Raw genomic sequence first — 25479 nt, 5'->3', positions numbered from 1 at the left:
TACTCTACCTGTCAGTGTAGCGACGTAGGTTAATAAAGCCATAAAGAAGGCAAATCAACCACTGGGGTTCATTTCTAGAGGGATAGAATTGAAAAGCAGAGAAGTTATGTTAAACTTGTATAGAACCTTGGTTAGACCACACTTGGAGTACTGTGCACAGCTCTGGTCTCCATGTTATAGAAAGGACATAGGGGCATTTGAGAGGGTGCAAAAAAGATTCACAAGAATGATACCGGAATTGAGAGGATACACTGATCAGGAAAGGCTGAACAGACTGGGGCTCCTTTCTCTAGAAAAGAAAAGGCTGAGGGGATGACCTGATAGAGGTCTTTAAGATAATGAAAGGGTAGATGTAGAGAAAATATTTCCACTTGTGGGTGAGTAAATAACTAGAGGTCATAAATATAAAACAGTAGTTAATAAATCCAATGGGGAATTCAGGAGAAATTCAGAGTGGTAAGAATGTGGAACGCACAACCACAAGGAGTAGTTGAGGTGAATAGCATAGATGCATTTAAGGGGAAGCTGGATAAGCACATGGAGAAGGAATAGAAGGGTATGCTGATAGGGTGAGATGAAGTAGGGAGGGAGGAGGCTCGTGTGGAGCATAAACGTCAGCATAGACCAGTTGGGCTGAATGGCCTGTTTCTGTGCAGTAGTTTCAATGTAACTTGATGTAAAAAGGAATGATAATACACCCCAGTGATGCTGAAACTCAGGGACTTCTTATGAGAGATTCCCAGACCCCTGTGTAAAGCATGCATCTAAGACTGAAATACAGAAAGCCCATAGTTGCTTTCTCTCTCCCCCCCTCCCCACTTATTTGTACATCCCAATAATTCAGTTCATTGGCACTATAGCGTTCGAGGAGAAAAAAAAAGTCTCTGCAATCTGCACTAATCGTAGACTGACTTTATAATAGTAAATCATGTAACGGATGATCAGACTATTTATAAGACTGTATCCCTCTCAGCGCAACATTTCCTGATCAAAAAAACATGCAGTGCTATCAAATCCCGTAATCTACAGTATACACTTCCACGCACTGTGCACCACTTGCTAAGCATGCATTTCAAACCCTTTCAGAAAGAACATTTCGTGTTACTTCTGATGCTCCCACCTTGCCAATTTTCACGCTGTCCGAATGTTCAAACATCGATGCCAGCTGTTCCCATGTTGAAGCCAGAGCCTTGCAGTGACCGCACCACGGAGCAAAGAACTTGATAAAGTGAAAACCTGCAAACGTATTTTAACGCTAGTTACAGAAGTTGTTGTTTTAAAACAAAAATCACTGCACATGAAAGTCCACACATCATTACTGAAAATCCCCCGGGAAGGAGGACTGGGAAGAGTTACTTTAATTTTCAATAAACATCATTCTTTAAAACTTTCATTGTCCCTTTTTGTTGTAAACAAATTCACAAAAAGTATTCACTTTAGATTAGAAACTGGTGCAAATCTAACCTTTATATCTGAAAGCATTTCCATTATAAAAACATATGTGAGCACCCAATAGCACAGGGTGCTACCAACTAAGCCAAGCTGAGTCTTTTAAAAAATCATTTGGGATTTGGGCGCCGCTGGCGAGGCCGGCATTTATTGCCCATCTCTAATTGCCCTCGAGAAGGTGGTGGTGAGCCGCCTTCTTGAACCGCTGCAGTCCGTGTGGTGAGGGTTCTCCCACAGTGCTGTTAAGGTGGGAGTTCTAGGATTTAGACCCAGCGACGATGAAGGTGATGGTGTTCCCGTGCACCTGCTGCCCTAGGTGATGGAGTTCACTGATTTGGGAGGTGCTGCCGAAGAAGCCTTGGCAAACTGTTGCAGTGCATCCTGCACACATGGATAGCACACACTGCAGCCACGGTACGTCGATGGTGGAGGTGCATTCATAATTCCCTACATGCCAAGTCTATAACTAGAGGGCTAGAATTTAAAGGGGAGGAAGTTTTGCTACAGCTATACAGAACCCTGGTTAGACCATATCTAGAGCACTGTGTACAGTTCTGGGCACCGCACCCTAGAAAGGATTTATTGGCTTTGAAAGGAGTGCAGCACAGATTCACCAGGATGTTGCCAGTGTTCCAAGGGTTAAATTATGAGGAGAGATTACATAAACTAGGCTTGTATTCCCTGGAATATAGAAGGTTGATTTGATTGAGGTTTTTAGGATTTTGAAAGGAATTGATAGGGTAGATAGAGAGAAACTTTTTCCGCTGGTGGGGGAGTCTAGGACCAGGGGACATAACCTTAAAATCAGAGCCAGGCCACTCAGGAGAGAAGTTAGGAAACACTTCTTCACACAAAGGGTGGTAGAAGTGTGGAACTCTCTCCCACATAAAGCAGTAAATGCGAGCTCAATTAATCATTTTAAATCTGAGATCTATAGATTTTTGCTAGCCAAGAATATTAAGGAGCCGAGGCAGGTGGATGGAGTTAGGACACAGATCAGCCATGATCTCATTGAACGGCAGAACAGGCTCAAGGGCTGAATGGCCTGGTCCTGTTCCTAAGTTCTTGATTTAGCCAGACAGCTATGGTAAGCTACTTCCCAATAAGGTAAAGAATCTTACAACACCAGGTTATAGTCCAACAATTTTATTTGAAAATCACAAGCTTTCGGAGATTACCTCCTTCGTCAGGTCACTCACCTAACGAAGGAGGTAATCTCCGAAAGCTTGTGATTTTCAAATAAAATTGTTGGACTATAACCTGGTGTTGTAAGATTCTTTACATTTGTCAACCCCAGTCCATCACCGGCATCTCCACATCATCCCAATAAGGTGGTGAGGCGGAGCAAGAAAGTCACTTAGTAGCCACTTGAAGTATGACAGAAACATGGAGACCCTAAAAAAAAAAATGGGAGTACCTTGCCTTCTTTTTCCAAAGTAAAAATGCCGTACACATCTTACTTTATTTCATAATGAACATATCAGTAATTAGTTAGGTTTCATTATTTTCTCCCAGTTTCTGTGTGCTAAACCCAACTGATAGGTGGGCATGTGACCTGATGCCTGGCTAACACCAATGTCCCTGTACTAATTGACTGGTAGGAGCCTTCTTGATATAAAAATATTTAGATGACTCTACACTATTTTGAAACAGATGGGAAAAAAAGCCTGGTTTTCACTAGGTTCCCACGGACCGGTGCTTGCATTGGACAGATGGTCCTCAAAGCAGGAACCATATAAAACATGCATACACTCCTTCAAACTGTTAGCACAAGTCAGCCAATGAGGACCATAGCAAATTCGCAAATTGCTACTATAATTAATACTCACATCAACTTCAGCGATTATTTTTACAATGGCTATAAATGTAGCAGACAACAGTTTATTTCCATGAGGGATTAGACAAAGTCAGCATGGATTTATGAAAGGGAAATCGTATTTGACAAACCTACTGGAATTTTTTGAGGATGTAACTGGTAGAATAGATAAGGGAGAACCAGTGGACGTGGTTTATTTTATTTTCAGAAGGCCTTTGATAAAGTCCCACAAAAGAGGTTAGTGTGCAAAATTAAAGCACATGGGATTGGGGGTAATATACTGGCATGGATTGAAAATTGGTTAACAGACAGGAAACAGAGTGTAGGAATAAATGGGTCTTTTTCGGGGTGGCAGGCAGTGACTAGTGGGGTACCGCAGGGATCAGTGCTTGGGCCCCAGCTATTCACAATACATATCAATGATTTGGATGAGGGAACTAAATGTAATATTTCCAAGTTTGCTGACGACACAAAACTAGGTGGGATTGTGAGTTGTGAAAAGGATGCAGAGGCTTCAAGGCGATTTAGACAAGTTGAGAGAGTGGGCAAATACATGGCAGATGCAGTATAACGTGGATAAATGTGAAGTTATCCACTTCGGAAGGAAAAACAGAAAGGCAGAGTATTATTTAAATGGTGATAGATTGGGGAATGTTGATATTCAAAAGGGACCTGGGTGTCCTTGTATACCAGTCACTGAAAGCAAACATGCAGGTGCAGTAAGCAGTTAGGAAGGCAAATGGTATGTTGGCTTTCATTGCAAGAGGATTTGAGTACAGGAGCAAGGATGTCTTACTGCAGTTATACAGGGCCTTGGTGAGACCACACCTGGACTATTGTGTGCAGTTTTGGCCTCCTTACCTAAGAAAGGATATACTTGTCATCGAGGGAATGCAGCAAAGGTTCATCAGACTGATCCCTGGGATGGCAGGACTGTCGAATGAGGAGAGATTGGGTCGACTCAGCCTGTATTCACTCGAGTTTAGAAGAATGAGAGGGGATCTCATTGAAACATAAAATTCTGACAGGGCTAGACAGACTGGATGTTTCCCCTGGCTGGGGGGCCCAGACCGAGGGGGGTCACAGCTCAGGAATATGGGATAGGACATTTAGGACTGAGATGAGGAGAAATTTCTTCACTCAGAGGGTGGTGAACCTGTGGAATTCTCTACCACAGAAGGCTATGGAGGCCAAGTCACTGAATATATTTAAGAAGGAGCTAGATAGATTTCTAGACACAAAAGGCATCAAGCGGTATGGGGAGAGTGCGGGAATATAGTATTGAGATAGAGGATCAGTCGTGATCATATCGAATGGCGGAGCAGGCTCGACGGGCCAAATGGCCTACTCCTGCTCCTATGCTAACATTAAATTACTGAAACTGATTATTACAAATTTCCTCCCCATGTTGGCCTTTTTTTTCCCCCCCAAAGGGAAAGACATGTTTTAGAGTGGTCACTACAGGTACAATAAGCTAAAAGCAACTTCCTTTAAAAAGAGGGACTAAAACCCCATCATTCACATTTGTGTCTCTGTTGTAGCTCACATTTATTGCAGAATAAAACAATAGATGTGAATTATTCTACAAACTTCTACTAGTGTTTGACAGGTCATGATTCAGCTCCAGCACATCCAGACATAGAAACGTAAAATAAACAAACGTTTAACCTGGTGCAAGACATACCTTGTGTAGTATGCAGCTTGAAGTTATTGGCTGATAGTTCATACAAGCCCTGCTTGGCTTCTGGGACTGTGGGAGGTTCCAGCTCAGATTCTATTTGCTAACAAGAGTAAATATCATTTAAAAAAAAAAAAAATTAGGATTTCATTTTTCAGTTATTGACATTTGATATGTGACATTTTTAAAATCTCCCCAAATAATTCAAAACCTGAAGGAATGAGACTCCACATTTGTAATCGTTCATTTTCAGTGCCAGGAAGTGTTGATTCGCAGTAATTAACAATGATCACGTCATTAAAATGTTACTAGCCCTAAATAATTACTAGCCCTAAATATCTGTGGCGAGTTTAGTTCGTATCCAACGCGCAAATACAGCAACTTCATGCCATTCAATACACTTCAATGTTGAGGCAGACAACGAGACCTCGCCTGAAGTTGCTATAACATTTACACATAAGTAACGGTGAGCGCCATTAGCCTCACCGTTATTTTGACAGCAAAATCTGACCCATTAGTTCCAGAAACAGGACTTCAACGAAAGAACGCATTTCTTCTGCCTACATTCTAGCATCAGGAGGTTTATTTAGGGGATTAGCAGCATAATCCTGGGTGGGTAGGGGTCAGGAGGACTGCACACAAACCAGTATGCTTTAATGTGCGATATGCCACTTGTCTCACACTCTGAATTCTTACCTCAAATTGCCTTAGCACTAGTCACCACTGGTACTAGAACTTTACCCTGGAATTATGTATCTAAAAATGTTCTATCCACATACAATGCAATCATGAAAGGGAAAAGATCTATAATAGTACTGCAAGTCATTTTTCACAGTTCATGTGGGACAAAGTTTTTACATGCTCACCATTATGCTTTGCTAAAATCCTACTGAAAACACAACAGACTTGAAATTCCATGGGTGTTCCCCTTCAGGGTGTACATTCCTATGCTTCAAATATTTATGGTAACAGTTACAAGTCCAAAGAGCAAATCCTCTGGCGTACCACAGTTACCCTCTTTTAAAAGTATATCCCATGCAAATATTGAGCAGGAACTATCCCAGTGCAGCCTTCAAACCAGTACTAGCCCAAGGTGGTCAGTGTTCCATCTCTCTCTGAATTTGTTATGCGGGGAACAAGTTGAGACAACTGATAAAAACACCTGGCTGCAGGGGTTTCAAAATAACATCAAGGTTTCAGGCACTAAATTAAATGCCTTGGTTCAGTTGGTAGCACGCTCACGTATGAGGCAGAAGGTTGCGGGTTCAAGTCCCACTCCAGAGTCTTGAACACGCAATTTAGGCTGACACTCCAGTGCAGTGCTGAGGGAGCGCTGCATTGTCTTTCGGATGAGACGTTAAACCGGGGCCCCGTTTGCCCTCTCAGGTGGAAGTAAAAGATCCCTTGGCACTATTTGAAGAAGAGCAGGGGAGTTCTTCCTGGTGTCCTGGGCCAATATTTATCCCTCGACCGACATCACTAAAATATAGATTATCTGTTCATTATCTCATTGCTGTTTGTGGGACCTTGCTGTGCACAAATTGGCTGTCGTGTTTCCTACATTACAACAGTGACTACACTTCATAAAAGAACTTCATTGGCTGTAAAGCGTTTGGGACATTCAGAGGTCGTGAAAGGTTCTTTCTTCTGTTACCTGCAGAGTCCCCAAGGATCTATCCCTGGCCTCCTCCTATTAGTTATCCACATACTGCCCCTCGGCGACATCATTCGAAAACACGTCAGGTTCCACATTTACACAGACGACACCCAGCTCTACCTCACCATCACCGCCTATGATTTGTCACACTGCTGGTCTGACATCCAGTATTGAATGAGCAGAAATTTCCTCCAATTAAATACTGGGGAGACCAAAGCCATTGTCTTCGGTCCCAGCCACAAACTCCGTCAAGTCCATCTCTCACCTTGGCCACTGTCTGAGGCTGAACCAGATCATTCGCAACCTTGGAATCCTATTTGACCCTGAGCCGAGCTTAGAATCATAGAATGGTTACAGCACGGAAGGCCGCCATTCGGCCCATCGAGTCAATGCCTGCTCTCTGCAAGAGCAATCCAGCTAGTCCCACTCCCCCGCCCTTTCCCTGTAGCACTGCAAATCTTTTCCCTTCAAGTATTAATCCAGAATTCCCTTTTAAAAGCCATGATTGAATCTGCCTCCACCACCCTTTCAGGCAGTGCATTCCAGATCATAACCACTTGCTGCATAAAAAGGTTTTTCCTCACCTTTGGTTCTTTTGCCAATCAACTTAAATCTACGTCCTCTAGTTCTTGACCCTTCCGTCAATGGGAGCAGTTTCTCTCTATCTATCTACTCTGTTTAGGCCCTTCATGATTTTGAATACCTCGATCAAATCTCCTTGCAACTGTCTCTGGGAGAACAATCCCAGCATCTCCAGTCTATCCACATAACTGAAGTCCCTCATCCCTGGAATCATTGTAGTAAATCTTTTCTGCACCCTCTCTATGGTCTTCACATCCTTCCTAAAGTGCAGTGCCCAGAATTGGACACAATACTCCAGTTGTGGCCAAACCAGTGTTTTATAAAGGTTCATCATGACTTGCTTTTGTACTCTATGCCTCTATTTATAAAGCCCAGGATCCCATATGCTTTTTTAACCACCTTCTCAACTTGCTCTGCCACCTTCAATGATTTGTACACATATACCCCCAGATCTCTGTTCCTGCACCCCCCTTCAGAATTGTACCATTTAGTTTATATTGTCTCTCCTCGATCTTCCTATCAAAATGTATCACTTCGCACTTCTCTGCGTTAAATTTTATCTGCTACGTGTCCGCCCATTCCACCAGCCTGTCTATGTCATCTTGAAGTCTATTATTATCCTCCTCATTGTTCACTACATTTCCAAGTTTTGTGTCATCTGCAAATTTGGAAATTGTGCCCAGTACACCCAAATCCAAGTCATTAATATATAAGGTCCTAGTACCGACCCCTGGGGAACACCACTGTATACCTTCCTAATCTGAAAAACAACCCTTCACCACTACTCTCCGCTTCCTGTCACTTAGCCAATTCTGTATCTATGCTGCCACTGCCCCTTTTATTCCACGGGCTTCAACTTTGATGACAAGCCTATTATGCGACACTTTATCAAACGCCTTTTGGAAGTCCATATACACAACACCAAACGCATTGCCCCTCTTCGTTACCTCATCAAAAAACTCTATCAGGTTAGTCAAACACGATTTGCCTTTAACAAATCCGTTAATTAACCCGCACTTGTTCAAATGACTGTTAATTTTATCCCGGATTATCGTTTCTAAAAGTTTTCCCACCACCGAGGTTAACTGACTGGCCTGTAATTGCTGGGTTTATCCTTACACCCTTTTTTGGGGTGTAACATTTGCAATTCTCCAGTCCTCTGGCAGCACCCCCCGTATCGAAGGATGATTAGAAGATTATGGCCAGTACTACCATAATTTCCCCTTACTTCCCTCAGCAACCTAGGATGCACCCATCCGGAGAAGGTGACTTATCTACTTCAAGTACAGCCAGCCTTTCTAGTACCTCCTCTATCAATTTTTAGCCCATCCAGTATCTCAACTACCTCCTCTTTTACTGTGACTTTGGCAGCATCTTTTTCCTTGGTAAAGACAGATGCAAAGTACTCATTTAGTACCTCAGCCATGCCCTCTGCCTCCATGCGTAGGTCTCCTTTTTGGTCTCTAATCGGTTCCCCCCTCCTCTTACTACCCGTTTATTATTTATATGCCTATAGAATACTTTTGGATTCCCTTTTATGTTAGTTGCCAGTCTATTTTCATACTCTCTCTTTGCCCCTCTTATTTCCTATTTTCACTTCCCCTCTGAACTTTCCATATACGGCCTGGTTCTCACTTGAATTATCAACCTGATATCTGTCATACGCCCCCTATTTCTGCTTCATCTTACTCTTTCATCATCCAGGCTTTAGTTGCCCGACGTTTCCCACGTGTGGGAATGTACCTAGACTGTACTCCCGATCAGATATCCTCTCCATCACCAAGACCACCTACTGCCACCAACATAACATCGTCCGTCTCCGCCTCAGCTCATCTGCTGCTGAAACCCTCATCCATGCCTTTGTTACCTCTAGACTTGACTATTCCAATGCTCTCCTTTTGCCTCCCATCTTCCACCCTTCATAAACTTGAGCTCATCCAAAACTCTGCTGCCGTATCCTAACTCGCACCCAGTCCCGTCCACCCATCACTCCTGTGCTCGCTGACCTACTTTGGCTCCTGGTCCACCAATGCCTCAATTTTAAAATTCTCATCCATGTTTTCAAATCCCTCCCTGGCCTCGCCCCTCCCTATCTCTGTAACCTCTTCAAGCCCTACAACCCTCAGAGATCTCCACGCCCCTCCAATTCTTGCCCCTTGAGCATCCCCAATTTGCTTCGCTTCACCATTGGCGGCTGTACCTTCAGTTGCCTAGGCCCTAAGGTCTGGAATTCCCTCCCTAAACCTCTCCTCCTTTAAGATGCTCCTTTAAACCTACTTCGTTGATCAATCTTTTGGTCACCTGTTCTAATATCTCCTTGTGGGGCTCGGTGTCAAATTTTGTTTCACAATCCCTCCTGTGAAGCGCCTTGGGACATTTTACTAAGTTAAAAGCACTATATAAATGCAAGATGTTGTTGATACTGGGTATGGAGTCAATCAAAACAAAAGCCATTCAGGTAGCAGCATAGATGTGACATGACAAAGAATCCCACCTGCAATTCTCCATGTCTCATACACCATCTTGACTGTCTTGTCAGAGGCACTGAGTAGTGGTCCTGGATGGGTTTCTTCACTGGCCATCCCACAATTTTCCAGTTACTAAAAGGGTTGTGAATCTTTTTAGGGTTGCGAATCTTTGGGATTCTCTACCCCAGCGGGCTATGGATGCTCAGTCGTTGAATATATTCATTGCCAAGAGACAGATTTCTGGACTCTAGGGGAATCAAGGGATATGGGGATCGGGCAGGAAAGCGGAGTTGAGGTGGAAGATCAGCTCTGATCTGACTGAATGGCGGAGCAGGCTCGAGGGACCGTATGGCCTACTCCTGCTCCATGTTCTTATAAAACGACTGGGCAGAAGATCATGGGCTGGCAAATGCAGAAGCTGGAAACCCTGGCCCATGGAGGAGAATTTGGAAGGACAGTTACAATAAGGCACCTTATACAGGGTAAAGTGTAGCACTGACAGGAATAATATGCATAGCATGCACAATTAAATAAAATTACTGAGACAGAGTACTCAGTGTGAGACTCATTAGAAGAGATTACATTTTAAAACTGTAAACAGCTCACTTCAAATGAATGCAAGTTGACCAACACAAAATAGAAATAAAGTCTCAGTAACGTGGCCAATTTTTTGTTCCCTTCTTGTTCTTAACGTGCTGACTCACAGTGGGGTACAGTTCCACACCAATACCAGGGCTAAAAGGGTTAAATTACGAGGACAGGTTGCAGAAACTTGGCTTGTATTCTGAGTTTAGAAGGTTAAGGGGTGATCTAACCGAGGTGTTTAAAATGATAAACGGTTTCGATAGGGTAGATACAGAGAGAAACTATTTCCTGTGGTGGGGGAATCCAGAACAAGAGGGCATAATCTTAAAATTAGAGCTAGGCCATTTAGGAGTGAAATCAGGAAGCGCTCCTTCACATAAAAAGGTAGTGGAAATCAGGAACTCGCTCCCCAAAAGGCTGCAGATGCTGGGTCAAATGAAATTTTCAAGACTGAGAATTTTGTTGGTTAAGGATATCAAGGGATACGGAGCAAATACGAGTAAATGGATTGAGATATAGATCAGCCATGACCTAACTGAATGGCGGAACAGGCAGGAGGGGCTGAATGGCCTACTCCTGTTCCTATGTTGCTCTCAGCACCCTGCAGTTCCTCACCCAAGTAGCCATTCATCCCAGGTGTTTATACAGGGAACGGCAGTGAACTATTCAACACTGGATGCATCACAGCCAAACCAAATCCTGGCCTCACCAGATATTCACACATTTTCTATTCCACTGCAGTTTCTCGGGGCTCAGTTTTACAGTAAGCCAAAGTTGGACACAACAAGATTTAATCAATGCAAAACAAAAGTCCTGCCATTCTGAATACTTCACCACTACTGCCGTAACTAATATTACTGCAACTAATGTGACCACAGTGTTCACCTACTGCTGATGTTACAGGGTGATATATATTTGCATATTTCTCCCTCAGCTATGCAAATAACCTTCAGCACAAGAGCCCCTTCCTATCTACTACTCTTTAAATATAAAGTCGAAACTTCTGAAAATAAGGAACTGATATCTAGAAACTTGAATAGCCTTGGTGCCAGAACACTGCAATATTAAAGTTTAGTCAGACTTCCTCACCCAGTCTCCAGTGTGAAGTTCAATAAAATAAACAAATGTTTCAATGCACATTTGTGCACAATATGAGGGAATCCTAATGGATTTATAGTATTATTTTCCAATTGCAAACTCAAGGATTATCCTTTCCCTGGTCTTTTTCAAGCTTGCAAAACCTGTTACACAAGTTGCATTTAATTGAGCCGGCTGAGTTAATGAATGTCTGGATGGTTTAAAAAAAAGTACCAATTAATGCTCAATGAAGTTAAAAAAAACACTGTTCTGGGGTGATCATTAGAGCATATGATTTAAGAATGAACTTCTAACATCACTTGGGCTTTAGAGTCCAGACCGTGAAAATCAGGCCTGAAGAAAACGTAACTAGAACTGAGGCTTCTCTCTATCCAGACAGGAGTCAATATTTCTTTACATAAAAGAGTTATTCCACAGACTTCATAATGAAGAGGTCAATGTAGTGCACACTTTTTTTTTGAAGCAGGTGGAAAAGGGGAAGAGGAAGAGGGAAAACAAGCAGCGAAGGATATTCCACATCTGCTCACGTTCTTGGATGTAAAACTAACGGCCCATTTGTTGATCTTCTCAGTCATACCTTCATGCATTTCCTTTTTTTTCCTCTCAAGTCTCATATAATGGTACAAGCTTTTGCAGTTCACCATAACTTATGATTGCAATTTTCAAATACTCTATTTCTAAATTACATTTTTCCTCTTTGTAGCCCCTTCTCAATAAGCTAATGTTTAGAAATTTTTTTTAAAAAAAGTTACACAGTAGTCAGAATAGAGCATAAGTTAGAAATTAGACAAAAAAATTAAAATAAGATTGTGGAAGGCAGAATGGGGTAAAAGGGAAAGTCAGGCAAGCAAAAGTTTGATTTTTTTTTGGTTTTAGGCCGTTTTGAAAAATGATTGCTCCAGACCCCCGATAGCATTTGCTTCAGTGTCAACGGGGTACAAATTGTTCCTCGATGCATCCGTTTTCCGGGCGGAAAGTGGCAAAAAGGACTAATTTCAGGGCATAACGTCCCACGATCCGATCTGTGCCTGCGTTATGGGCACCGCTGCATTGGCAAAGGCAATTGTCTGGACATCCCAGGCGGCCACTTAGAACAGGTATCAGGTCCCTTGAAAACAAGGGGCGTAATGCCCGTTTTAGGCCCCTCTGCAGAAACTGGTTCCTGCTCTGCTCAGGAGTCTTAAGTGATCGCAACGGCCACCAGTTACAAACCTTCAGACCACCGCCAGCAAGGCACGCGGCCTGTGGAGGTGCGACAGGTGGCGGCAGCTCATCCACAAATTGTTAATGAGGCCCGAGGAACAATGTCGGGCTGGCCTCAGGCCTCCCGGTTCAGGCACGTGCTGCTGGTTATGGAGCCAAAAACAAGCCATAACCAATTTCCAACCAAATGTGTTTGATGAAAACAGAAAAGCAAATGGTTGCTCCAGTGAGCCTGATATTTCCCAGACATGCTGGCAGCCTACGAATCAACATGGGGAAAAACTAGTTTTTTTTTAAAAAAAGCATTTAGCCATTCTTAGTCTTTTTGGACTGGAGTGGATTATACTTATTATTATTTTGGTCTAGGTTGTAATAATACTTAAAATAATGTAGATTATTTTAAAGTATTTTTTGCACCGTTTTAATTTGAACTATTGATCGGTCGTTGGAGGTTTTTGAACCTCTCAATGTATTACGGTATTGTTATCCTCTGTGGTAAAGTTAAAACTAAAAAGACTATAAATACAGATATATTGAAAAATCTCAATTTAGAGTATTCTTAAACTAAGCCATCAGTTCTACTTCATAGCTTAGGAACATTGAAACAGGAACAGCCCATCAAGCACACGTCATCATTTTGTTAGCCACAAAGCAAGTCATAGCAAGTTCTTTCTTCAGTACTCAGGATAAAATACCCCCACTGCACGTAGTACAAGAGCAAAATGAATTAAAACATCAAATAACAAGGCCATTCCATTTATTGAGCTGTAAACTTGAGATCATCCAAAACCCTACTGCCCATATCCTAACTCGCACCACCTCCCGTTCACTTATCACCCCTGTGCTCGCTGACCTACATTGGCTCCCAGTCCGGCAATGCCTCAATTTTAAAATGCTCATCGTTGTTTTCCAATCCCACCATGGTCTCGCCCCCATCTCTGTAATCTCCTCCAGCCCTACAACCCTCCGAGATCTCTGCGCTCCTCCAATTCTGGCCTCTTACGCATCTCCGATTTTCATCACTCCGCCATTGGCGACCGTGTCTTCAGCTGCCCAGGCCCTAAGCTCTGAAATTCCCTCCCTTTTATATGCTCTTTAAAACCTACCTCTTTGACCAAGCTTTTGGTCACCTGTCCTAATATCTCTATGGCTCGGTATCGAATTTGGTTTGCTAACCCTCCTGTGAAGTGCCTTGGGATGTTTTACTACCTTAAAAGCACTGTATAAATGCAAGTAGATGATGATGATGATGATGATGATGATGTTGTACTTACACATACTGCTTTTACCCATCAACCCAAACCTGCTGGGAGTTTAATGTACAACTTTCAGACATTTCACTGCCGAAGCACCTGATGAAGCAATTATTTGTCCAAGGCACAAACACTAGCTGGCTTGATGAAAATAGATTGTTTGTAAACAACACAGCAGGCAGCTTGATAGTCCGATGATAGTCAAAGTCTTTTTTTAAAAAGATGATCTCTGGAAGCTGATTACAAATGATACAAAACAGACAAACAAATGTCGGCTATAAAATGCATTCAGTTCAGCAAGAGATGAACAAGCTGGTAGTATGGAGAGACAATTTCTACTATGATTTCTCACCAACAGTCTACATTATAAAACATTCCTGAGCTTAAGAGTTAAGTGACTTCCTAAAAGACTTACAGCAGGTTCAGCATTCACAGTCTGAAGCATCCAGGTTTCCAGTGACTGGAAGTCTCGTGGCCCCTGATATTTCACTGCTTCCTGGCCGGGTTTAAACAACTTCAGTCTAGAGCATAACCAGAAAAGCCACTTTTGTAAAACCACATAGTAAACTGATTATATATTTAATGTTAACTTCAAAATGTTTGGTAAAACAAAAAATGAACTTTTTTTTTTTGCACAAAGCATTTAACCTAATTAGAAAAAACAAACACTGAATATGTCACAGTGACCAAGTGATCTTTCAAAATTTAGATTTGGGGGGGGGGGGGGAAGGGAGGGGGAGGAATGATAGGATGAGCAGATAAAGTGTTAAGACGACTTATTCAAAATGTGTTTTAAATGCATTGTTTAGGGCTAACACCATAGTAATGAAACTGCATCTTAGATCAGAGCAGCTTTATTACTGTGATAAAAGGGGTGGTTCCACATCACAGTGTGTGTGTCATCTCCCTGGATCAGCCAATAGTACAAGGGATAAATATTTATAGAATACACCAAGGTACCCGACAGCAAATTGTATCAGTTCCATCATTTTTTTTTATTAGTTTGACAAATTTGTTAGCATGGTTGCAGGATCGGGAATAAAGTTTTGTAACGACAGACTTAATGTAAACCAGCATTTACTAACTATTACAAAACTAAAATCCTGGACTCTCATACCATCAATCCCTCGCCCCACCAAATGAAAGGCAAGATCCAAAATGAATAAATCTTGTGTACTGCTGGCAGTATACATCTTTAGAGAGTACTGACTACCAGCAAGTACCGGTTTGATAATGTCTTCCCACACATCCCCGCCCAGACCTGCATGACGTTTAAAACAGTCATCAACGAAAGGTCCCCAACCTAAAACTCCCCACTTACGTAGGATACCCACGGACTCCCTGATCTGAACAGGTCTGTGTATCTTTGGTGCAGTCAACTTTAGCTACGTGTGCTGCAGGTTCATCCATGTTGTTGTACTTGTCCCCTAGTTCATTCCAAGTTGACTGAAGTCTCTGACAGTGCCCACACCTGTTGGAATATACAGCACATTGCAGGGTGAAAGGGGTTAATACTGACTTATTTTTTTTAATATAAAAAGACGTAAAACTTGTGCTAACTGTGCATGGGCTTTTCTGATGCACGTTACTTCATTCTCATGCACTCTACTCATCATAGAACATGATTGCAGACAGAAAGACATTGCATTCATAAAATGCCTTAATGGTCTTCAGCATCACAGCTAAGATGTTGTTGGGGCCCATGCCCTTTGCTATGTGCAGTGCATTCAGCTGTTCCTTGATGATATGTGGAGTGAATGGAATTGGCTGAAGACTGGCCGTTGTGATGGCGGGAACCTCAGGAGGAGGCCAAGATGGATCATCCACTCGGCACTTCTGGCTGAAGATGGCTGCGAGCGCCATGTTCAGCCTTGTTTTCTGCACTCACGTGCTGGACTCCGCCATCATCGAGAATGGGGATGTTTACGGAGCCTCCACCTTCAGTTAGTTGCTTAATTGTCCACCACCAACCACCAACCACCATTCGTGACTGGATGTGGCAGGACTGCAGAGCTTTGACCTGATCCATTGGTTGTGGGATTGCTTAGCTCTGTCTATAGCATGTTGCATCATGTAGTCCTGAGATGTAGCTTCACCAGGTTGGCACCTCATTTTCAGATACGCCTGGTGCTGCTCCTGGTATGCTCTTCTACACTCCTCATTCAACCAGCGTTGGTTATCTGCCATGATGGTGATGGAGGAGTGAAGGATATGCCGGGCCACGAGATTATATATTGTGGTGGAATACAATTCTGCTGCTGCTGATGGCCCACAGCGTCTCATGGATGCCCAGTTTTGAGCTGCTAGATCTGTTCTGAATCTATCCTATTTAGCATGGTGGTGGTTTCACACAGTGCAATGAAGGTTGTCATCTGTGTAAAGGCAGGTCTTGGTCTTCACAAGAACAATACAATCATGGACAGACACATCGGCAACAGGTAGATTGGTGAGGATGTGGTTAAGTGGGTTATTCCTTTGTATTAGTTCTCTCACCACCTGCCACAAGCCCAGTCTGGCAGCTATGTCCTTCAGGACTAGGCCAGTTCGGTCAGTGGTGGTACTACCAAGGACATTGAAGTCCCCCACCCAGAGTACATTCCGTGCCCTTGCTACCCTCAATGCTTCCTCCAAGTAGTGTTCAACATGAAAGAGTACTGATTCATCTGCAGAGGGAGGGCGGTAGGTGGTAATCAGCAGGAGATTTCCTTGGCCATGTTTGACCTGAAGCCATGAGACTTCATATGATCCAAGGTCAATGTTGAGGACTCCCAGGGCCATTCCCACCACTAATTTCCCTTCCCCCCCGCCCCCCACTTCAGGTGGGTCTGCCCTGCCGGTGGGACAGGACATATCCAGTGATTGTAATTGGGTTTGCAGCTTGAATAATTTGGCTGCAATTGCTAAGTCAGCATAAAGAGGATCACATGTACAAACTAGTGCTTTACCACTCATACGTTTCGCATGTTTGTGGAAGAGTGCACTCAAGCCCTTTTAGTAAACATACTGATCTTAAATTTGGCACATCTTCCCCATACAATGCAACTTTCACAAATTCACAGGCAGGTTTTAAAACACAGTGGGGGTAATTTTGACTTTGTGTGATAGTGTGAAACAGGTGATAGCAAATCCGCAGCCCGTTTTACATCTCTCCCGATTTATTTATTTTTTATTTCCATGGAAATAAAAATGGGGAAGAGATAAAAAAAAACACACTGCCAATTCGCTATCACCTATTTTACACTACAACAACATCTTGCATTTATATAGTGTCTTTAACGAAGTAAAATGTCCCAAGACTATCGCTCAGTCAGAATTACACCCAGTGAAGCAAGCCAACTTCCAAGTACTGAAACATTCCATCAAGTCAATCACATAGCTACTTGACAAGATATTCATTCTCTCTCAACCAGGTGCACAAACTGTAAGTAGATAAAGATCTAGTGCAGAAAGAGACATCTGCTACTTCAAATACTACTATATTCTTTCCCCTCATTTCCTCCCTCCTCCCAGCAATTTTGAGAAAGCCGCAGACTACTGGTCAGTTTACATCCTACAAATCCCAGTGGGAATGTCATCAATGATACAAAATGCAAGGAGCAACTCAGGTCAGTCTTTGAGCATCAATCAGCAGCAATTGCAGACTGATGTATAACTTAGAGAAAGTAGAAAAGACTAAAGGAAGGGACATATAATTATAGTTGAGGGGGGGTTGGGTCCAATGTTATAGCTTCCTTATGACAGTAAAACAAAAAGGTCTAACTGCAAACTACAGATCACAATCACAACCTACTAACAATAGGTTTTGTGTGTCTATTAATGTATGTATGTAGAGTTCTTCCTGGCTTTCTGATTTATCTGTGCTAACACGTGGTATTAAATATCAATTATGTAGCAAAGACCAATCAGATCCCAGAACCATAAGAAAGAATATAACCATCAGGTCTTATTACTACACTTGCTTCCTCTGATGACTTTCTTTTGCTGATTGGCAAGTGTACCATTTTCAAACTAACAGTTCATAACATGACTCTACATTTACTCTCCTGACCTACCCAATCTTTCAGCCTCTCACTTTCAGTTGGACCCAACACTGCAGCTTCTCCCCTCTCTGCCCAGCCAAATGATGCAGCCTCGCTCCTCAAATTATATAAATATAAAAAGAGTAAACTCAGTCAGAAAGTTGAATGTTGAGGTTGTCATCTTAAAAGGAAATTATTACTCCAACTCTGAAAACTTGGCCTTAAACTTCCACATACACAGCAGACCACATGCGCTGCACTAAAAACTTTCCCAATGCTGCTAAATTTTTATCTGTATACATTAAATAACAGATATGAACAGCATCTCTGACAATAGTCTTTGAAGACAGTGAAAATGCTTTGCAAAATTTTACGACACCTGGTTTAACATTTCCTGTGATATGCAATACTTATAGACACTCTGAAGTGTTGCATCCACATACGCACTTGAACTCTCTGCCAGCCTGTTTGAGTGTAATTTCCTTTTTGGTAGTGCAGAAAAGTTATTTTGCCTGAACTATAATACACTACAGATTATCTATACAAAAAGCTCAACAATCTGTATTAGTTTCAGATTTAAATTCAAACAAACCACAGTGATGTGAAGTGATGCAGCTGTTAAACTGCCCACTGTTAAAAATTCAGGTGATACCAAACCAGTTGGTGCAGTAGAACTGGGGGCATAAATCTGCTCCAGGACATGTGGTTTGTTTGAATTTAAATCTGAAGCTATTAATGTAAGGGGACAGAGTATCCAATGCACGTTATCTATCGTCAAGTGCCACTGAAACATTTAATAATTGGAAAGAGCTGACAGGCTAGTCGGCTCTTTTCAATCATTAGGAATTAAACAGGCGGCCAACTGGACTGTTGTAAAACAAACTTTTAGAAGTAAATTTAAAAAGCAGGATGCATACCACTAGTGGTGCAAAACCACTTCTTTAAAGTGTTCTTGCCACCAACAAACTTAAAATTTCTGCAAAAATCAGCAGTGTTCAAATGTGTGTCTGGCACTGATACAGCCCAAAAGAAACTGCACCAAAAGAATTTATACATAATACATTTAAACTATTTTTAAAAATTGATGTAGCACTCAGTTTTCATAGAGATCAGCAACCGTGACCATTAATTTCTTCCAATGCAGGATGAGGTCTGCTGTGATTTTAGATCTCATGAGTTAGGGGTGAAGGAAGAAGTTGAGTTTTGAGTCATGAGGTGGCTGCCTCGTTGTAAGGAGCTCTCTCCTCGTTGTACAGCCAAATATTTAACAAGAAGTAAGGAAGTGCAAGGGAACAGGAACAGTCTGATGCTGGGATGCCGCTGTAAATGTAACATCACTCTGTTACCTACGGGAGTGGGGTTACTGTTGCAATCCGAGGTGCTATTGTAACCACTTACTGAGTGTGCACTGGAAAAGGCTTTTGAATACTGATGGATCATCATTTACTTCCTTTTACAACTGTTATAAAAACACCGCCCCCCCCCCCCACAAAAAAAACACAAGCGGATCATTAGTTAGTTTAAAACCAGTTACGTAATTCCTCCTTCCATCCTTTTTTTCCCTCCTGCCACGTACACAGCTCACACACCAGACCATGTTAGGAGCTGAAATGAACTTAAAACACAGACTCTGAACACACTGCAAACTACCAAGCGACAGTAAAACTTTCAGCAATAAACTGTTTCTCCCCTCCCCTCCCCTCATCTTTGTACTAGTGATGGATTTGTCCCCCATTATGATTATTTCCCCCCCCCCCACCACCCACTTTGTAGGAATTCACTCCAAACAGGAACTCCCAGCCACTTACAAATATTATTCGCCCCCAGACTGTGTCTGACATTATATATAAAATCTATATATAAAAAAAAAATCTCGGCTACAAAGTTTTTTTTTTAAAAATCCCCCCCAAAAAAAAAATACAATAAGTTAATACACACACAAAAAAAATAAAATAAAATGACCAACTTTACCATGGAGCAAAGAACATGATGAAGTGAGGAGTGGTTTGGACGGCGTGGCTGAAGAGGTCGGCGTCGTAGAGGTGCTCGGAGTGCTCGTCCTCACCCGCTTGGTCTTGCAGAGAGAGCCGCAGGTTGGTGGTGGTGGTGAGGAGGAGGAGGAGCAGAGACAGGGCTGTGAAGGTGGCCATCACTCACTCAACCAGCAAACTAAATCAACACACATGCAAAAAAAAAAATGATAATAATTGGAGGGAGGTAAATCACAAGCCAGTCTCTCTCTCTCTCTCTCTCTGAGAAAATAAAGTATACGTGGTCTTTTCTTCAGCAGCCGCAAATTGAACCAAGAGCAGAAACTCTCTCTCTCTCACTCACTCTCTAGAGAGAAATAAGAGGGTAGGGAGGGGGGGAGACTGCCTGCTTTACCGCAGCTTCACGCCAGTTCACAGGGTAAACGGCCGTACACATTTGCAGCTGGCTTGTCAATCACAGCCCCTCCAGGGGGTGGAGCACAGGTGACAGGATATTGCTGTGCAGTTAATTGTTGGAAAGCTTTTGCAAGCTTGGGGTGTTTTTTGTCACTGCACCTAACAGAAGGTTGGCTGCAAAAAAAAAATTATGCTGCCAAAAAAAAAAATATATATATTTTAAAATTAGGTAAGTACATGTTGGACTATAACCTGGTGTTGTAAGATTCCTTACACTTGTCCACCCCAGTCCATCACCGGCATCTCCACATCAAAAAAAAAAATTAGAGAGGGTCTGAATTAAATCTTAAATGCAATGTTGATTGGCGTTTAAATAGGAATAGATTTAAATTTGAATTATGATGGGGTTTGAAAGGGGAAGTCCAAAACCAGGGGTCATAAATATAAGATAGTCACTAACAAATCCAATAAGGGATTCAGGAGAAACTTCTTTACCCAGAGGGTAAATGCAGAACTCGCTACCATGTGGAGTGGTTTGAGGCGACTAGCGTCGATGCATTTAAGGGGAAGCTAGGTAAGTACATGAGGGAGAAAGGAATGGAAGGATTTGCTGATAGGTTTAGATGAAGATGGGTGGGAGGAGGAGGATCGTGTGGAGCATAAACACCAGCACAGACCAGTTGGGCCGAATGCCCTGTTTTTGTGCTATAAATTCTGTGTAAATTTTATCTTACCCATACATACCAGAGGAAAAAACATTAAATAGTTGCTGCTATTAAATGGACAAAAATAGCGTCCAGCCAAGTACAACTGCCAGACGCTGAAGGCTCTGGCGCTATATCTTTTTGGGAAAATAATTTACAACCCTACTTTTGGAGAGAAAAAGCAAAAAAACTGCAGCTGCTGGAAATCTGAACCCAAAACCTGGTGAGTAAGCATCTGTGGAGAGAACAGTCAATTTACCGTTTTAGGTGTAGACCTTTCTGTTGCATGATTTTTCTGCTGGTGATTTTATGAAACCCAATTTGGTTAGAGGGAATGACAGAACACTTGCCAATCATGATGCAATTGTAATATTGTTCTTTTCACACTTCTTACTTTTCAAATAGCGGCAACACCTTGACTTTATACAGCGCGTTTAATGTAGAAGTGATCATGGTATCATAAGGTTTAGATTAGCTATGGAAAGGGACAAGGAGCACTCGAGTAAAAATACTTAATTGGTGGAGGGCCAATTTCAGTGGGTTGAGAACGGATCTGGCCCAGGTAAATTGGAATCAAAGATTGGCAGGCCAAACCATAATCGAACAATGGGCAGCCTTTAAAGAGGAGATGGGTTGGGTACGGTCTAGGTACATTCCTACGAGGGGGAAAGGTGGGGCAACCAAAGCCAGAGCTCCCTGGATGACGAAAGAGATAGAGAGTAAGATGAAGCAGAGAAAAGGGCCGTACGACAGATGTCAGGTTGATATCACAAGTGAGAACCAGGACGAATTTAGAAAGTTCAGAGGGGAAGTGAAAAAGGAAATAAGAGGGGCAAAGAGAGAGCATGAGAATAGACTAGCAACTAACATAAAATGCAAATGTTACACCTTTGTTCAAAAAAAGGTGTAAGGATAAACCCAGCAACTATAGGCCAGTCGGTTTAACCTCGTTGATGGGAGAAACTTTTAGAAACGACAGTCCAGGACAAAATTAAGGATGTGGATTAATTAAGGAAAGCCGGCATGGATTTGTTAAAGGCAAATTGTGTTTAACTAACTTGTTTGAGTTTTTTGATGAGATAACAGAGAGGGTTGATGAGGGCAATGCGGTTGATGTGTATATGGACTTCCAAAAGGCGTTTGATAAAGTGCCACATAATAGGATTGTCATCAAAGTTGAAGCCCATGGAATAAAGGGGGCAGTGGCAGCATAGATACAGAATTGGCTAAGTGACAGGAAACAGAGAGTAGTGGTGAACAGTTGTTTTTCGGACTGGAGGAAGGTATGCAGTGGTTTTCCCCAGGGGTCGGTACTAGGACCACTGCTTTTCTTGATATATATTAATGACTTGGACTTGGGTGTACAGGGCACAATTTCCAAATTTGCAGATGACACAAAGCTTGGAAGTGTAGTGAACAGTGAGGAGGATAGTGATAGACTTCAAGAGGATATAGACAGGCTGGTGGAATGGGTGGACACGCGGCAGATGAAATTTAATGCAGAGAAGTGCAAAGTAATACATTTGTTAGGAAGAATGAGGAGAGGCAATATAAACTAAAGGGTACAATTCTAAAGGAGGTGCAGGAACAGAGAGACATGGGGATATATGTGCACAAATCGTTGAAGGTGGTAGGGCAGGTTGAGAAAGCAGTTTAAAAAAGCATACGGGATCCTCTATTTATAAATAGAGGCATAGAATACAAAAGCAAGGAGGTTATGTTGAACTTTTATAAAACACTGGTTCGGCCACGACTGGAGTATTGTGTCCAGTTCTGGGCACCACACTTTAAGAAGGATATGAGGGTGCAGAAGAGATTTACTAGAATGGTTCCAGGGATGAGGGACTTCAGTTACGTGGATAGACTGGAGAAGCTGGGGTTGTTGTCCTTAGAACAGAGGAGGTTGAGAGGAGATTTAATAGAGGTATTCAAAATCATGAGGGGTCTAGACAGAATAGATAGAGAGAAATTGTTCCCATTGGTGGAAGGGTCAAGAACCAGAGGACACAGATTTAAGATGATTGGCAAAAGAACCAAAGGTGACATGAGGAAAAACTTTTTAACACAGCGAGCGGTTATGATCTGGAGTGCACTGCCCGAGGGGGTGGTGGCTTTCAAAAGGGAATTCTGGATTAGTACTTGTAGGGAAAAAATTTGCAGGGCTACGAGGAAAGGGCAGGGAAGTGGGACTAACTGGATTGCTCTTGCAGAGAGCCTGAATGGGCCGAATGGCCTCCTTCTGTGCTGTAATCATTCTGTGATTCTATAATATCACAAAACGGAGGTGTAATCAAAGAAATGGATGTCAAGTCAAAAAAGGTGTGAGGAGGGGGGTGACCAAAAAGGTGAGTTTCAAGGAGGATCTTAAAGGAGGGGAGGGAGCTGGAGGTGTGTAGAAAGGGAATATCAGAGCATGGGGCCTAGGCGGCTGAAGGCATGGCTGCCAGCGGTGGGGCGAAGGTGATGGGGAAGGCACAAGAAGCTAGAGTCAGGGGAACAGAAGATTCAGGGGAAGTTGCAGGGCTGAAGGAGGTTACAGAGAGAGGGTGGGGCGACGCCATGAAAAAATTTAAACACAAGGATAAGAATTTTGAATTTGAGGCATTGGGGGACTGGGGCCCAATGTAGGTCAGTGAGAACAAGGGTTGATGGGTGACTGGGATATGATTTGAAATAGGATATGGGCAGCAGAGTTTTGGATGAGTTGAAGTTCATGAAGACTGGAGTTTGGAAAGCCATCCAGGCAAGCATTGGAATAGTCGAGTCTGGAGGTGATAACGGCATGGATGAGGGTCTCAGCAGCAGTTAGGCTGAGGTAGTGGCGGATGTGGGCGATGTTACGGAGTTGGAAGTTGGCGGTCTTTGTGATGGAGAGGTTTTGTGGTCAGAAGTTCAGCACAGTGTTGAAAAGGATGCTGAGTTTGTGAACCATCTGGTTCACCTGAGGCTGTATCCAGGGAGTGGGGAGGGATGCAGTGGTAAGGGTACAGAGTTTATGGCTATTTCGCTATCTTTCCTGCAACTTCCTGATTGAATCTCTCTAATCAGGTTTGCGGCCCTCCTACAGCACTGAAACGGCCCTGATCAAAGTCACAAATGACATCCTTCCTGACTGTGACTGTGGTGCATTATCCCTTGTCAACCTCTCTGCAGCTTTTGACATGGTCGACCACACCATCCTCCTCCAACACCTCTCCTCTGTTGTCCAGTTCACCGGGACTGCCCCCTGACTTGGATCCACTCTTACCTATCCAATCATAGCCAGAGCACCTCTTGTAATGGTTTCTCTTCCCACCTCCGCACTAATATTATCGGAGACTAGACGGAGGAGATAGGGAGAAATTGTTCCCATTGGCGGAATGGTCAAGAACCAGATGACACAGATTTAAGGTGAACCAAAGGCAACATGAGGAAAACATTTCAGCGCAGCAAGTGGTTATGATCTGGAATGCACTGCCCGAGGGGGTGGTGGAGGCAGATTCAATCGTGGCTTTCAAGAGGGAACTGGACGTGTACTTGAAGGGAAAAATTTTTCAGGGCTGCGGGGAAAGGGCGGGGGAGTGGGTCTAGCTGATTTGCTGTTGCAGAGAGCTGGCATGGGCTCGATGGGCTTGTCCCACCCCCCCTTTGTCATCTACATGCTGCTCCTCGGTGACATCATCCGCAGACATGGGGTTAGCTTCCACCCCTCCCAACCCCTCCACTGCCTCTGTGTTGTGGGACTGCTTCTCTGCCATCCAATCTTGGATGAGTTACAATTTCCTCCAGTTAAGCATTGGGAAGACCGAAGCCATCGTCTTCAGCCCTGGTTGGAGGACGGTGTTAGCCTTCTGAGATATCAAAGTGACGGACCTCCGTCTGTAGAGGTGAGACCCATTCCTCCAGGATCCTCTGCTCCTGCGTAAATTCACCAACCACACTGGTCGCTGTATTTAGACTAGTTGGCTTAAATCGTGCCTCTGCATTAATACTGGGGCCCACTGCCGACCCACACTCCCTCACCCCCCCCCCCCGCCCCCCCCAGCCTTTGCCTCCCTACCCTCCCTGAGCTTAGGTGCGGGTCAGTTCAGCTGGCCGAAATTTGAAGGGCCCAGACCCATGAGCGACTTTGGGCCGTCAGATTGGCCCCTGCAGTTTGCCAGAATTATTTCAATGAAATCCAAGGATGAATTTAAGATGGTTCTCGGGCCTCTCGTGGCGCGCGAGTGTAGCGTGCTGATCGTTATCGGGCGCTATCAAATTTAGGGCCCACTGACTTTTACTATGATGTAATCTCAGGTAGATTTTTAGATTAGAATGCAATGTGTTTCCTGGCCTTTGCTGCATTAGCTGACCTTCGCCAGAACTGCACCGGGTTTTCTGCAATTGGTAGCAGTGCCACTGGGTTAGGGAGGGAAAGAAATTTCCAGGGCTCCAACCCTGGTCACTGTCCAGTGACTCTTCTTGGAAAGTGCATGTTTGTGGACATTGTACGAGGTCAGGATCAGGCGTGGCTACGATGTCCTGCACAGGCCAATATCCTGTCAACACTCGCAGTCGAGGCTCATACACAGAGACTGACCACTTGGGCAAAATAGGGG

General features: G+C 43.2%; 1 protein-coding gene across 1 annotated transcript in view; it reads right to left on the bottom strand.

The window, feature by feature from the left end:
• Positions 1–20173, bottom strand: part of txndc5 (thioredoxin domain containing 5) — a 39281-nt gene extending 19108 nt beyond the window's left edge. Inside the window, exons 1-5 of the mRNA XM_067981967.1 lie at positions 19780–20173; positions 15111–15260; positions 14205–14310; positions 4950–5046; positions 1121–1236 (exon numbers count right to left, since the gene is read on the bottom strand). Of these exons, the coding sequence (XP_067838068.1) occupies positions 1121–1236; positions 4950–5046; positions 14205–14310; positions 15111–15260; positions 19780–19958 (648 nt within the window). The 5' untranslated portion in view covers positions 19959–20173. The remainder of the gene's footprint in view (positions 1–1120; positions 1237–4949; positions 5047–14204; positions 14311–15110; positions 15261–19779) is intronic.
• Positions 20174–25479: the final 5306 nt, after the last annotated feature.

The sequence above is a fragment of the Heptranchias perlo genome, chromosome 3 (genome assembly GCF_035084215.1).
Source record: "Heptranchias perlo isolate sHepPer1 chromosome 3, sHepPer1.hap1, whole genome shotgun sequence".
NCBI lineage: Eukaryota > Metazoa > Chordata > Chondrichthyes > Hexanchiformes > Hexanchidae > Heptranchias > Heptranchias perlo.
The sequence above is the reverse complement of the archived record's forward strand: the minus strand, read 5'-3'. Positions and strand labels throughout refer to the sequence as shown.